This window comes from Pomacea canaliculata, linkage group LG3 (assembly GCF_003073045.1).
Source record: "Pomacea canaliculata isolate SZHN2017 linkage group LG3, ASM307304v1, whole genome shotgun sequence".
In the NCBI taxonomy this organism is placed as follows: domain Eukaryota; kingdom Metazoa; phylum Mollusca; class Gastropoda; order Architaenioglossa; family Ampullariidae; genus Pomacea; species Pomacea canaliculata.
This window is the reverse complement of record NC_037592.1, coordinates 38,023,323-38,039,745: the sequence shown is the minus strand read 5'-3', so window position 1 is coordinate 38,039,745 and position 16,423 is coordinate 38,023,323. Positions and strand designations below refer to the sequence as shown.

The 16,423-nt window shown below is 35.8% G+C and overlaps 1 protein-coding gene across 1 annotated transcript in view; it reads right to left on the bottom strand.

Moving 5' to 3' along the window:
• Positions 1–16,423, bottom strand: part of LOC112559663 (LIM domain only protein 7-like) — an 81,856-nt gene that overhangs the window by 4,692 nt on the left and 60,741 nt on the right. The window contains exons 10-23 of the mRNA XM_025230998.1: positions 15,872–15,992; positions 11,299–11,466; positions 10,904–11,031; positions 10,697–10,789; positions 9,363–9,729; positions 8,084–8,472; positions 6,836–6,898; positions 5,174–5,265; positions 5,041–5,050; positions 4,599–4,876; positions 4,282–4,400; positions 3,656–3,795; positions 1,595–2,873; positions 878–1,042 (exon numbers count right to left, since the gene is read on the bottom strand). Of these exons, the coding sequence (XP_025086783.1) occupies positions 878–1,042; positions 1,595–2,873; positions 3,656–3,795; positions 4,282–4,400; positions 4,599–4,876; positions 5,041–5,050; positions 5,174–5,265; positions 6,836–6,898; positions 8,084–8,472; positions 9,363–9,729; positions 10,697–10,789; positions 10,904–11,031; positions 11,299–11,466; positions 15,872–15,992 (3,412 nt within the window). The remainder of the gene's footprint in view (positions 1–877; positions 1,043–1,594; positions 2,874–3,655; positions 3,796–4,281; positions 4,401–4,598; positions 4,877–5,040; positions 5,051–5,173; positions 5,266–6,835; positions 6,899–8,083; positions 8,473–9,362; positions 9,730–10,696; positions 10,790–10,903; positions 11,032–11,298; positions 11,467–15,871; positions 15,993–16,423) is intronic.

The following is a 16,423-nucleotide window of genomic DNA, read 5'->3' as shown; positions in this document are numbered from 1 at the left end:
TAGATTATACTTGCACTCTTTGGTCATGGAATGGTGTGCTGTCTTTGTCCTGTGCAAATGAATACATACAACAAAGACTCACATATAATAAAATCCCTCAACAGAAATTAGAAAACCAGCACCACACCAGCACATGCCACAAAGACAACCAATAGTGACAAAAGTTTGTCACATATACCTAAAGGAACTGAGGGAACACTACTCCCTAGGCTCCAACAGACAAAGAGTCATAGGCCTACTTATAAGACCATACACTGCAAAACATGCTTCTACAACAGAAAGCGAGGGAAGATTACAGGTGATGGACTGACAGTTCAGACTCATTTAAAATGTGAATATGCTGAGTAGGGCAGAGGGTAGGAAAGTGTAAATGTGTTATAAATGGATGATGCCAAACCTTTAATTATTATTAGGTCACACTTTAGTGGTTATTTTTTTAAAAAAAAAGACCTGTGAAATTTACAGAACTTTTTTAAGTTTTACTGATACATTTGATACAAATCCTTATTTAAATGTCTTTTTATATAAACAATGTGGCTTTTCATTTTTCAAAATGAAATTTAAGCAAGATTTTCTGAAAAATTTGTTGTTGTCCCTGCAGTTTTAAAGTTTCAAATAATGATATTCTAAAAATACAATCTTACTAATTCTTTACACAATAAATAATAATAGTTTAAAAAAGCCAGGATTACTGAACATCAGAAAGTTGAGTGAGTTGCTTCCAAGCAATATGAGGTATATGTCTTTGTTACGTCCCATACACAATGCTGGGATATGTCTCAATAGTTCATCGGTCCTTTACCGTGAGATTCTGAAGAGACGCGATGAGGCCTTACAAAGGAGGTGCAAAGCTAAAACCTTCCCACACGCCTAATACCTTCATCATTGCTGTAGCAGTTGGGGCAGTGCAGTTTGTTCACACGAACTCGCACGTCTGCCCCTTGATTTCCACTGCCTAATGGCGTGTGGCACACGTAGCATCGGAAACACTGAACGTGGTAATAGAGACCAAGAGATTCTATCACCATTGCTGCTCCAAATCCTGTGCAGAAAGTGACCCAATAAAGAGAATTAAAGAATGAAAAGGAAATGCCACAAAGATGAGATGACCAAGTAGACTTAATTAATACACTTAGGACAAATCTATGTATATGTATACAAAACCATGCTAAACACTTAACAAATGAGTCATCAAGGCATGGATGGTCAAAAGATCTGAAGTATACTTCTACCACATTTATAAAGTAGATCTTACAAGTAAAATCTTGACAAGAACTCAAGTGACTACACAACTTTTCATCTCTCTAAGATGCTGCTGACTATCAGCTTCAAAGTACTCCTTCGGCAAACCATATGTTAATCTCTGCTCCTAGAGTTTGTAATATATATGTGTTCATAAAGTCTAAGGTATAGATACTTCTAATTCAATCTTTCCATCAGATATTTTCCATGTGTATATCACAGCATTTTTACTTTGCTGCTAATGTTCTTCGATTGTTACATTAACATATTTCATCACTAATGTACTTAAACTCTTTGAACTCTGATTTACTCAAGCAGCAGCACCATGGTTCTGAAAACTTAAGGCCCTCACCTAGCTCTTGGGTGCAGTGGGAACACCTTTGTTTTCCACTGATCTCATTGCCATTGTCTCTATATGACTCTGGAGAAGGTGGTCTGTGGGCAGGTGGCACCATCTCTGAGCGTGGCCCAGAGCTGTAGCCAAAATTAGCAGGCAGAGTCTGTGACATAGAGTTTGGCAAAGTGTAAGCTGGTTGATGGTGGCTTTGGGAAACAAAGTTGGGATCCTGTGGGTAGTTGTTACTGTTTGAGCCTCGAGCACCAGCTGTTTTTTGTAACAATGTTTGTCTGATTTGAGCAGGCATGCTGGATGAGGCTGGCTGGTCCAGACTTTCATCTCTCCACCGATTATCAAGCCTGTCCATTGCAGGTTTGATGGGGCCTGAATGCTGGGATCTACTTGCTCCTTGCCTCTCCGACGTTTCATGGATACGCCGTCGCTCGGCTTCCTGCACCAGCCAGTGGTCTTGAGGACTGGCAAACTGTTTTCTGTACATTTCTGACTGATGTGATGATGCAGTGGGCTGCTGTCCCCGATCTCCACCACTGCTGTAGTCCAAAAGAGCCGGTGGATTGTCCTCTTCCTCTTTTGAACTACCAATCCACTCATTGGAACTGCGAAACTTGGCACGTGGGACAGAGTTAAGTGAATGAATTTGTCCTTTGCTTGGAGCCTCCCTCCTCACAGGTTTGGCTGTGGATAGCTTGTCACTGGATACGCTATCTGTGGGTGATAGAGGTTTGGTCTGCAGAGGAGTGGCTTTTCTGTTCATGGCCACCATGTCTTCCCTTGACAGCTGCTGACTAGTGGAATCCCGTGGCAATGGGCTCGATTTTCTCTCAGCATTTTGACTTGATGGTGGCCATCGAGGAAGACTGGACTGACTGGCTGTGGCAGGCTGATGATCACTTCGCCTTGCTGGAGAAGTAGAAACACTAATAGATTTTGAGTTTTGAAGTGAGTCTGACTTTTGGGTATGGTATGTTCCACTGCTCTCCCTACCTTTGTCTAAAGATGAAGAGGCACTAAAACCTTGAGGCTGACCCTCCAACCGTCGAGTCCCTGGCTTGACTGAAGATGTATATGTAGGTGATTCCCCCCTACTTCTGCTTGAGACCGTCTCAAACTTCAAAGGTGGCTCTGCATGCACAGCTAGTGATGAGGTGGGCAAAACATTGGGTTCCTGCACAAACGTGGCTGGTTTTATCTGCTGTTGTTGCAGCTGTCGCCGCTCTCTTTCAAGACGTTCTTGTTCTTGTTTAAGTCGTTCCTGCTGCTGTTTTAACATTTCCTGCAAGCAGATGCTTGTACACATTAAAGTCAGCAAGTAAAACTTTGTTAAAAGAAAAAGCAAACAATGAATGAGCCTTGAAACATATTTCTAAAAATGTGACTCTAAGAGGAAATTTTGAGTTGCTAACTATAAAGATTACAGCCATGAAATTTTATTTCGGTAAAATTGCCTTTTACAACCCAGAAAATGTAACAGGCTAAAAATACATTGTTATAAACCCTTTAAATTTAAGCAGCTAAAACAAAAATGGTTAACTGAAGTATTTATTTTGATGAGCACTAAAATGTGACACAGACTATAAGACATACACATGCATCTATGCTTGTGTATGTGAACACATAAATGCAAACAAAATGTTTAGTCACTATCATATCCGATCCAGTCTAACCCAAAAAAGAGTGAAAAATTTAGAAATGTAAGACAAAATTCAAAGGTAAAGAATAATAAAATGAGGTATACAACAAGTTTCTCAAATTATAAAAAGAGAGCTGTATACAGAAATATATGTATTTATAACAAAAATAAAAGACAAAATCCATATGGACAGAACAGAATGAAGCAGCTTGTAAAAAAAAAAATAAAAATGGGATGTACATTAATACCAATTACTAAAAATACACTAAAAGTCCAAATACAAAAAAGCCCAACAAACCAATAATTCTTTTTCTTACACTTTCTTCTCTTGCAACTGCAGTTCAAGCCTAACTGCCAATCATATGTTTGCACATTTTATAGCACCTAACAAGTGGCACAAGCCAAATAAATGCCATCTACTGTACCTCCTGCCTTCGCAGTTCTTCTTCTTTGCTGCGCAGGCGTTTGCTGTCTTCATCTTCGCGACGACGACGCTCTTCCTCAATCTTCTGCAGCTCTTCTTGCCGGATGCGCTCACGTTCTGCTTCCAAAAATGCTTTTGGATCTGTAAAAGGTGATGAAAATGCGATTCATCTTTACTCAATAAACTACAACATTTACAAATACTCCCTAGCAATATAACTTGGTCTTCCCAAAATGAGCTAAAAGAAAGGTAAGAAATCTGAACAAAAACCTTGAAAAACCTGCTTTATTAGGATAAGGTCAACCATCATTTGTGAGAATAGAACTAAAAAAATAATGACACTAAACTTCATAACTTAAAGATAGAAAATACATTCAAATTCTACTTTAGAAATTCTATTCATATTTCATAGGAAAACTACAAAGACACTGAATACAGGTCACTGGTTCTGATATAAATGAGAAAAAAAAAATACCTCTACAGTCACAGAAGAACCCCTAAAATCCAATAAAATGTGTATTGATAAATAAACAAAGCCAAAGAATTTTTTGTCATTATACAACACGTTGACAGTTGAATGCAATAGCTAAATTTCCTCCCAGTGGCTTGCTAGGAAAAGTTACTGACCAGTAGGTGCGAGCACAATGGGCTGTGTAGAAACAAGTAAACCATGTGGAGTGTCCATCTGGTTGATTTTCAGCTGGATCTGATATGGCTGACCAGGCAGCCCTGCTTCTAAAGGAGGACTGTATGCATACAAAAATGTTTAGATAACAACCTCATCTAAAAAAAATTATACTCTAAATACATACTCATGTACACTAAATGAGCTGTTTTTCATTCTTGGCATGTGTGTACACTGAATGAGTTTTAACAAATTCTTGCAGAGCTCTGGTTTTTTTTAATGGTATTCAATCTGGACTGTGAAAGCTACTTGTACCTACCTTGTATCTTCCCCACAGTTGCGAGGATCAATAATCAGAATTCCAGGCTTCTGTCCAATGTTTCTGCCTGGAAGCTGCATGGACACTGTACTCATGTGACTTTGTGGTGCACTGTGTTGCTCTTGCACCTGGTAACTAGGCTCCAATATGTTTTCAACAGGGCGTGGAGGTGAGGCAAGTGATGTATCTGCAACGTCCATGAGCCGAGCTCTGCGCTGAGCACGCCTCTCCTCCAACTTCCGCATCTTCTCTATTTCTGGGTCTAGTAGCTGCTGCTCCTGTCACACAAAAAGTAAGCTGGTTATGTTATTTGCAGCCTAGCACCCTTTTTCAATAAAGACTCACAGAGCATCCTATGCCATGTTTTTATGACAATCAAATCTTTCTTCCCCTTCTGGGCTATGAAAACTAATATAATACCAAAATAAAAGTCACCAAACACCAAAAGATATCTGCCATTGTAGAAATTTACCCCAAAATCTCAAAACTGTACATTCACCCTAAAATAAAATTCAACTTGTTTTACTCTTAACCATGCAGTATGACTTTAACGACATCTTGTACTGATAGCTTACCTCTTTTTGCTTTTGTCGCTCTTTTTCTGCTGCCTTTGCAAGTCTGTATCATATTGGTGTTTCATCTGATTCTGACTCATCTGAAACTGCCTCTGGAACCATACCAGGTATTGCTAAATAGCAATGCAAATTTTTAAAATATTTTGTCTGCTACATTTAAATTCTTTGTAAAATTATATACAACATATCATCTGAAGCTTCACCACTGTGAAAATCATCACAAATTAAGCTAAAAATTATGAGTTGATTTACATATTTTTACAAAAATAAATTATCTTAGTAAAAACTTTATGCATAAAACAGTTAACTCCTCCCAGTAAAATGGAAAAAACCAACCCCAGAGCAGCCTTTTCTTATCATTCCAAGCCTATTTCACATAGCCCTGGTAAGAAATGTCAGTGGATGGAAAAAAAAACTATTAAAAAAGAGCATAAAAGTACAAGCCTCCTTATTACTTTATGTGTTACATTTAATGCAAAATATTCTACTTATTAAATTAAGGAGTAAACACATCAAGTTTATGAGTTAAACATAAAAAACAATAGAGGAAAAAAACTTTTAAAAAATCAATATAATACAAATATCTTTTGTCTCATAAATGTTTATTATTATTTTGTCATTTAAAAGTTATAAAAAAAGAAAAAGGAAGTCATTAATCAATGTTATGTTTTACAATTTTTAATACAACTACAGAGTATTTTGAACTATTAGAATAATTTTACAACTAAACAAGCATCAAAACCAGTAATAAAAAAGGTTGGTTGATGATAAAAGAATTAAAAAAAAATTGTTGAGTCATTTTCTGCAATTTCACAAAGATTATCCGTGTCCATTGCTAAAAATTATTTTTAAGCTTATTAAATGTTTCCTAGATTAATAACCATTCATAAACAAAAGAAAAAATATGAAACACCTTATGTATAAACTGACCCAAAATTTTAAATAGTGCTCATGCTCTGTTTGGAAATAATTGATAAAAAAGTAACCACACACAGTCTGCATTACAGCTGAATGGTTGCAATGAAATTACTGTCGTGTGAAACCAAGATTTTAAAAAACAAAGGTCTGAAAATTAGACCTTAAGTCCAATTCTGAATTAATGTGATACATAAGCAGATGCAAATGCATGATAAAAATACGATTTGTGCTGTCACACTGCATTGCTTGATTAAACAAAGGCATGGCATTTTCATAATTTTAATTTAATTCAGTGGTTATACTTTTTACCTTCTGCTACATTATGCTGACCTATTTAACACATGTACAAGAAATTATAATATAAAGAATTATAAACATTACTTGGGAAAAGTGTGTATGCAGGATTTGGTATCCCAGAACAAATAGGAATTATTTTTATAAAATTAATGGAAATGTGGTTCCCATTATTTATTATCGAAATGATTTTCTTATTAATTCCAATATCAAGGTTCAACTGTAATAAATACAATAAAAGGAAGCATATATGCAAATGAAAAGAATCCCAATACTTCGGAGTTCTCAGAACACTGAATTAATATTAGGGATATGGATTATAATGGGATTTACATCAAAGGAAAAATTAAAAAGAGGCAAAGTGGGCAAAGGCATGTAAGAAAGGATTAAGATGGGTATGGAACAAACAGTAATACAGTAATTAAGGGAACCTGCATGGATATACACTACCTTGTCAACGTGAAACTGTAGTTCTACTGCATTGTCACTCTGGCTGGTACTGACTGTGACAGGCTGGAGCAAAATGTGACAAAAAATAAGGGATGCAGAGTTAGTGTATACAACGGTACAACTGCCCATGCTGTTAGTGAATGGAAAAAGGAAGGCAACAATACAGACCTACCAACAAAGTCTCCATAATTTCCAGCAGAATGGAAGTTTATGTAGTCCAATATAAATATAAGTGCAATTTCAAAAGATTTAAACAGGAGATGCATGTTTAAAAAAAACTTGGCATTATCAATAATTTATGACAACAAATAATACTTGCAAAATACATAAAACGCAGAAAGCTGTAGTGAAATATATTAGTCTGCCTGCTAGCATTAATCATGTGTGCAAGTTTATATTTTGACTTGCAACTCACATCAATCATTACACTCCAATATTTAATTTAGTCTTTTAAGATTTTCTCTGTAATTTCCTAACGCAAGTGCTGGATGTATCATACTCATACCAAGAGGTGAAGGTACTGTTACAGATTCTAAAATTAGAAATCTGCCTGTTAACTGACAAAATTGAACATTCATATGTATTTAAATTTTCCTTTAAGACAGCAGCATTAATGTTGCTACTGTTAGGCATCTTGTTACTACTGTCCATGCAGAAACTATCATGCACAAAGCAGTGACTTACTACTCAGTCCTGTAACATGCAGGTTTGTTTACAATAATATTGCTCATTAAATAATATTATAAATGCGTAATTTGTATAGCGCGTGCTCACGCTCATAAGGAGCATGCTCTAAGCGCTTGAGACAAGAATGAAACATAGACTACAAAGGAATGTATGGATGAACAGCAGTAATGATAACTAATGAAAGACAAATACACAAAACGCAAAGAGGAATCAGATAACACGAACCAAGAGTTTTGTGATTCAGCAGAGATGAGTATGGAAGTAGCAATTAACAGAAAAGGGGTTTGAGGGAGGGGTGAAAGAAGTGTAGCAGTCTGTGAACTATAGTTAGGAGTAATGCTCAAACAAGAGGTGTGTCTTCAGTGCATATTTAAAGGATTCAATGGTGGATAGGCGGCAGACTTGAAAGGGGAGAGGGTTCCATTGTTTTGCTGCATAGTAACTAAAAATCCAAATTATGTTCTGATGACAGGAATAGCTAAGATACTTTCACTTTATAAATCTCAAAATATTTTTCAGAACCAAGGGGACTAAACTAAGAAGCTTATAACTGTTTGTTACCTGCCGCTCATCTTCCTGCCGTTGTTCCCACTCCTGCATTTTTTGTCGCTCGCTTGAAAGATTAAATGTGTGCCTTGGGGCTGCAAGAGGTGGCTGACTCTGCAGTGCAGCACTGTAACTGGCTGAAGCTTTATTTAAAATCATGTCATCTTTTCTCACTTGACCATCCTCTACCAACTGTCGTTCTGATGACGGCTGCGGCATAGTTGATGAAAATTTAATCTGGTTATAAATCTGCGGGGAATCATCCGATTCAAACATATATTCTTCTCGAACTCTCTGCCGCTGCCATTTCCGAAGAACTGCAGGTGGTTGGAATCCAGAACCACTGCCATCTGAGTCCTGGTTCTTGTGGCTATTGACAGATGTACTCTCACTGCTGGCTTCCACTGTAATAACATATAGGTTACAAAGATTATGGTCTCCAAGCCTTCGGGCTACATAAATCTGCATCATCATCATCATGAAGTAGTTTACCAAGGCATAGCCTTAATGCCTAAATTAGTCATTATTCTGCCTTTGGCCTTCTTGTCAGTATAAGATTAGGCAGAGGGAGTTTTCAAGTTACAGGCCAGGTTGAGCTTGCAACTAGTAACCTCTGAGTAGGCTGACTAGCAAGCTGTGACATTTCCCCATCATAACGGAGGAAAATGGTACACCACTTTTCTTTGTGACAAGACTATGGGTCCCACTATCCTCAATGCCTAATATTGAAGACAAATCTTTAATAGATAATTCATTTTGAGACTGTAAGATTGTTTTCTCAAGAATACAGCTGCCTTACTATGCAACATAATAAAGTCATGTCAACAATCCTTTTGAGTTATCCAACTGTGAATATTTTAGCTTCAGCTGCTTATGTGACTGAGGTAGCCATGGTGGACAGCAAGTTTTGTGATTAAGGTAATCATGGTAGACAGCAAGAAATGTAAATTAATAATTGCTTTGTGATGTAAGCATGTGGATGGAGAGGCATGCAACTTATTCTGACAAATGACTTGACTGAGCTATGCACATAAAAAGATCTAATATTAATAATAATATTAATCCTCTTAAACAGGATCAAACAGTTTGGTTTAGACTGGATCATAACATGACTTTAGCATGCTGCATTGCGAATAAAACTGAGGATGAGTCTGCACAGATCAAAATTTTTCGATTACATTCTGTTAGTAAATGCATGAAAGCTGTCACAGCTTGCCACATATAAATTATAAAACCCCTCGCCAACTCTCCATATTAAAAATAGGACCTCTGAAGGAACAAAAGGAACACTTACAAGAAGCAATTGATGAGCGGTCGTCTTTGCTGTCTTTTAAATGTGAATCATCTGCAACTTTCTTGTTCGCTGTTATTGTTGATCGCATCTCTACTGTCACTTCTTCTGAAGGCATTGCTCCCCCCTGCTTCTCAAGCCTTCCTCTTTCACGGATACGTGGTCTCACCTGAACTACCACATCGTCAGACTGCTCTTTCTCTTTGGGCAATGCATGTTGTTCTAACTGCACAGAATACTGGACTGCTTCTTGAGTAGGAGTTTCATCAAGGTTGCTAGAACTGTCTCCCTTATATGGCTGCTGAGGAAAGGTCTGTGCATCATAACCACTGTCAGAAGATGTCTGAGCTGGGTCCTCTCTTCTTTTACTCTAGACAACATCAACAAAGAATGATGTCTTGAAGTAATCCGGCCGTCAAGGCTAACTTTGAAATAAGGCTCTGTGCGGGTGTGCATGTTCACACGAATAAGCTTAACTCAAATGAAAAAGGCAGATCCAAAAGATTTTGCAGGCCATATCAATCCCAAGACAAACAACATGCATTGTCATCTTCTAAAACAGCACTGGATAACCTGCTAATAGATTATATTTACAGCAAAAAAACCAACATAATTCTATGTTTACTTAAATCCTAAACGTTTACATGAATCCTGTAACAGCATAAAACTATACTGATACATTGCGGAGTTGTGACAAACAAGCATCTTTGACTTTTTAAAAATTAAAAACACAAACACTAACAACAAAAATGAAAACAGACAAAATGCCTCTTTGTTTTTTTTTTACAAGAAGGGATTCATAGCTTACAACTGAATTGAATATGAATTAACATTTTCTTAAAATACTTTCCTAACCCCAAAATTACAAAGTTATTTTCAGAAACACATGCAATGACAATTGAGTGGCTAATACACATTATATGCTCCTTCAAATCAAGTTTCTTTTTTTAAAAAAAGCAAATTTTTATGGAATTGTTGGAAGAAATTAACTGTAATGATGACATCATAAAAATGGGAGTGTTCTGAAAAAGAACATCAATTCTTTCTTAAATATTTGTTTTCATGTGTTTAAAGATCTGTTTAAATTGAGCATTTATGAATTGTTGGGTGCTTTAAAAAATACTTGTGAATGATTCCGTAAGATGGTACAAAATATCATAGTAAGCATCCATGGTTTTGACGAGCTAGGAAAAAAGACCCTTCCCCCAAAATAAAACACCATGCTGACAGGAGACCAGAATGTGTGAAAATGAAAGTGCCACGAGACCATACAATCCAAATTTCTAAGCAGCTATTGTTGTTGTACAGTGTCTAATGTCATTCATTCACAAGCTCACCTGTGTTAATATTGGAACTGCATTCTCAATTTGTGCTTCAAGCCATTTCCTCTCCTTTTCCAGCTGACTTGTAATAGAAGTTCCCTCAAATTTCTGTTGACAGTAGATATGACAAACTTCTGTCACATCAACACTAGAATATAATAAGTATGTACACTAAAAGATTCAGAACATAAAGAATCTGCAATGAAGGAAATCACTCAATACCTCCGTGTCTTCTCTGGAATCCAGACTGTCAAAAGAATTTTCTGGTCTACCAGATGATTTTGAAATGTTCTGGTCAGGAATGCTGACCTCTTCATCACTAGAAAAGAACTCATCTTCTTCAATCTCATCTGCAATGGAAAGATCATAATATCATATCAAAACTAAATTTCAAAGTATTTAATTCTGAATAGAATTTGCTATTCCATAGAACAGTCCAGTTGTAAGCAGCAAATGCCCAAGCTCAACTGAAACTGGCATTGCGCTACACCGGAACTGAGTTGATTGGCTACTAGCTTTCCATTCCTTTTGAATTTGTGCATTTCCCCATTTTGCTTTAAAAAAAAAAAATACTGAGACAAAACACAACCACCACAATGTTCTACAACAGCTCTTACCTCCCCTTGATCCAAGGTATCTTTTCACTCGAAGTTCAATCTGACCCACACTGACAGCATTTTTGACTTTCTGTTCCAGTTCAGCCGAGGTCAGCTGAGCAATGCTTTGTCCATTAATGGACACAACCTCATCTTTTGTCTGAAGCTCACAAACATCTGCTGCACTACCTGCAACATCACAGTGAAGTCTGTACAACACCACAAATCAGATGTTCGTGCGAGCTTTAGAACTGATTCAATATTTTATAGATCTTAAATCCATTCCGGTATATCTGTGCACACACACACACACATATAAATATATGTACATATACATATTTTACGATATAGTATGAGATATATATCTAGAAAAATATAGTTGGCAGCAGGAAACAATTTAATGATTATATAAAAGTTATTGCTGACATATGGACTGGCGCTTGTTAAGCTAAGGATATGGTACTGCTAGGATGATGTTGAATCTGTGCAATGTGAAGTCAATATAATGCAACATCTTTGGCATGAAATATCAATATCCATAATCAGCTTTTCATAATAGGCAACAAGACAACAGTGCAGGTATTCATGGATTAGCACACATTTGATAAATATCTAATGAAAGTGTAACACTTACAATGTACAATATTCAATCATTTGATTAGAATAATAGAATTTAACAAAGTGTTTGATAAAACTTTAAATGTTTGTGTATATATATAATGATTAAGCTGCAATAGTACTCATTTAAAAAATTAGTTTTAAGAATCCATTGTGCCTAGTATACAGCCATCTATTTTTCTAACATTTAATATAATATAGTTTAAAATCACTAGTTCTTTGTATGGGCAGTAAAAAAAAAAAAATTCAAATAAGCAAAAGCTAACTACAGGATGTAAAAGTTTACAACATCAGAAATGGTCACAATATTTTTTTTTTAAATACTGCAAGAGAAAATAAAAAATTAAAACTTTAAAGCTACGGGCAAAGCATGATACAACAAGCAAAGTACTCAATATTAAGTACATTTTGAAACATAACAGGTGTTCACAATAATGAGGGGGTGGGTGGCTGTATAGGAAGAATATCGACTCACACCAAACATGTCACCATTTCATGTCTTTCAATGGTAAATATGAAAGTATTGCAATCATTCTAGAAATTTTGAAAACTTTAAAAATTAAAATAATATGCTAAGATTTTTTTTTCTGTATTTGCCTTAAATCTTGCCAAGAGCAGTTTCAAAATTATTAAAGAATTTAAAATGCATCTTTTGAACCTATTTAGTTTAGTCGTTCAAAATTGTTTTAATGACATAAAGTGACCAAGATAGAAAACGGGAGTAATAGAGAAGAAAAAGATAAAGGAAACATGCACTGAATTAGTTTTTAGAAGAATCACTACATGACCCGGCAGTTGAGAATCATGAATGAATGTTTTTTAATACTGACAGAGTGCAATGTAAGTGTCAAAGTTAGTAAGCCACACTTGTCAACAAAAATATACTGTGTGATGAGCAGTCTGTCAGATCAGGAGTGGATAATCCACAGCTTTGCCTTATAAAAATATATATATAAGATAGTTTACTAGAGAGCACAATGATTAAATACACATAATATATGAAAATCAAAGCTTTAAACTTCAAAAAAAAAAAAAAAAAAAAAAAAAAAAAAAATAGAAACCAAGTCACTTAAGTCATAGAAAGAACTGCACTTTGTGAAAGGAGTGCATCATGAGACTGATTGTTAGCCTCCCCTTTTCTGTACTCACTAACACACATACATGCCTGCAGCATCACACTTTAACCTTATACATCAAAATTAAATAATATCAACGTACTTTAGACTGAAGCATCCTGGATGGTTTTCAGAATATTTTGTATAAAATATTGCTTACACATGGTAATTTTGACATCTTGAACACGCCTACAAAATAGATGTAGATAAATATTTCCTGTTGCTTAAGTCTTAGTTGGCTATCAGCTTTGGCAGATATATACCTATCCACTCCTGTTATCTGCAGTACACGCTTACTGTTGAAACAGTGCAAATTGGGGAAAATAAAAAAGTGCATGTACATTATTACAATGATATCATTTGGCATAATTACACAGACAAACCACAAAAGGATAAATAGTAAAAACATACATTTCAGCAACTACTTTGCCTAGCTTTGTAAACTAAATGCTAAATGTCAAACAAACACAAAGAAAGCTGAGTTCTAAAACTTCACCCTCAGTGACTCACCACGCTTTATTTTGGGTAAATCTGTTTGATGGAAGATTAATAATTAATCAGTAATGTTTCCAAATAGAAAAAAAAATTCTGCATGGACCAGAAGATATATTAATTTTGCAAAGTTCTGGATGCCTGTACACTGTGGTGCACAAAAGGATTTTCAGCAGCATCATGTGTACTAAATTGTCAGAAATCAAACCTGGCCACTTTGTACTTCAAATGTGTACACTAAACTCTGTCAGGCACCAAAGTAAAACTTTCATCACTTTTCTTACTTAAAGCATTTTTGTCCACATACTAAGTTAAATCAAGAGCTACCTTTGTGAAATGTGTATTACTGTGAGAAAGCATCAACATGTTAAAGCATAGAGATCAATGCAGTAAAGACCAAACTGATGACTAACAACACTAACAACAGAAGCATAGACGCCAAACTCAAGGGCAAGATGCTAGAGGTAGTTGAAAGTTTTGAATATTTGGTGTAAATTGTCTCAGACGAAGGCTTAAAACCACAGTTACTTGCTATGACATACAATAATAGCTCTCACCAAAGAGATACACATTTGGAATGCCAATAGCATCTCTCTATACTGTATACAGCCATGTAAGACTTGAACTCTGATAATAGAATTACAAAAGAAAATACAGCAAACAGAGATGAGATGCTACTTAAGGAGCATTTATATCTCCAACAAAGTTTACAACAATGATGAGGAGATAAACAATTACAAAATAATTGGGCCCTTGAAGGACTTATTCACAGATAAGATGTCAGCTGAAGTAGCATGGGTATGTCTCAAGATCACTGGGACTTGCAATGACGATTCTACAAGGATTAGTACAGCATGCAGAAGATGCAGAGAAAAGATAAAATGGACAGACACATACAAAAGTGCATCCCAGAGAATGACAAGAAAATTATGACAGTTGGTGAGAGTTTGATGTAATATCAAGTGCCCCTACAACCAATAAAGACTCTGGGACTGTTGATGGTGATGTTATAAGTATGAATGTCTTCCTTTATGAACTAAGAGAGCTTTTCAGGAGACATCTTTATATCAAATATGTAAATGTAAATCGTGGCTGCAGAATATGCCATAGCATTTATCACAGTTGAAAATTGCCAAAATAAAGAACCCCAAGGAGCATAGGTAATTTTTCACAGAAAAACATCCACAGTAGAAAAAAATAAATCACTGTGATTCATAGCTCATATGTCCCATTACCATCATCATGTTAAAGTTAAAAATTGTACAAATCTGATAACTGTTTTTAGAAAGATTTAAAGTTTATTGGATTAGGGACATGACATATAGCTGACATGTTATCATCAGATGGAAAGATTGGCAGACGGCAGGACGATTGTTTCTTTTGGCGGTTCGGGGTGGTGGGTATTCACTGCTCTCTATCACATGAATCAGGATGCCATCTCCTGGACTTCCACAGCACTGAAGCTGGTGTACAATGCAATATTTTATCCCATCCCATAGATTTACTAATAACCTCCCACCCCCTCCTCCTCATTATACATTTGTACACAGATGATTGTAAATGAAAATGTTCATATTCCCTGTAAAATACATGCCTGCAAAGCAGCTAAAAATTGTATTCATGTTAACTTTAAATTTTTTCAATGTATAATGCTTGGAACTTTAATTACGAGAGATTTCTTCTTATTAATATTTTAATAAACGAATAGGGGCCACGAACATAAGTGATTCACTATGTCTAGGGCACAAAATATGAAGGGAACCCACTCCTCTCCTTTGAGAATTTTATCTCCCCTGATCTAACTAACGATACAGTACACTGATGAGAAGCAGCTACTGAAAGTGCAGGGGGAGTAATTGACCACAAGCCCAACTTTTTTTATAGCTCCACAGTTGAGTGCACTAATGACTAGATTACAAAGCCACCCAATCATTATTATTATCATATGTTATACGAGTTGGATTCATGTAAAATATTACATAGGAAACATGAACCAGCAACAAGGCAATTTTGTGACTGCTTTATCCCCAAGCAGACCCAATAACAGTTATGAAAATTTAAGTCATTTATGTAAAGCATTGTATGAAAGTGTATTAAGGAAAGATAATGGACTGAATAGACAAGGCACCTGCTGCTTACATAATTCTGACCATTCACTCTGAAAACCATTAAAAAGACAAAACAACCAACACCAAAGCCCAGCCAAACCTCACTGTCATTCAGTATTATGATTACCAGGAACAGTAAGAATCATTCCTTCTAAAGCCAATGAAACAGTTTGCACAAAGACCTTCTCTGAGGGCTTGCTATTCACTTATACATTCATGAGTGCACACACAAAATAGCTACTCTCAAAGCGAAATTCTTACCAAGTACAATTTTCTCCACCACAACAGCTTGCTTTTTGTCAGCTCCACCTGACAGGGAAAATCCAAATCCCTTTTCATTGTTGGGTTTCTGACTGATCTTGATGTTCTTTTCAACATAGTCCTGTAACAATAGGGGGGAAGCATAATGAAGTATTAGGTATAAAGTGTGTAGACAACAAAGCAGAAATTTGCAGACTTCTGAGAATGGCAATTTTTAGGCAGGGACAGAAATATGACAACAATTCTTCTTGTTATGAATTTAGTTCCGACAGGATGCTACCTTTTTTTTTTTTTTTTTTTTTTTTGGCAATAATAGAAAAACTGAAACAATTATATGAAAAGTAAGAGTGAATAATTCTACAAGATCTGTTAAAGTAGATACTAAACAATTTTTTGAGCATTAGAAACTAAACAATTTTTTGAGTATATAAAATACAGTAAAGTATTAAACAAATCTATTGAGCAATCTTACTTGAAACATACAATGTAGTTTACAAAATTCTAAAATCAATACAATAATGCTACTCTGTTCAAATAGAATGTTTCATGAAA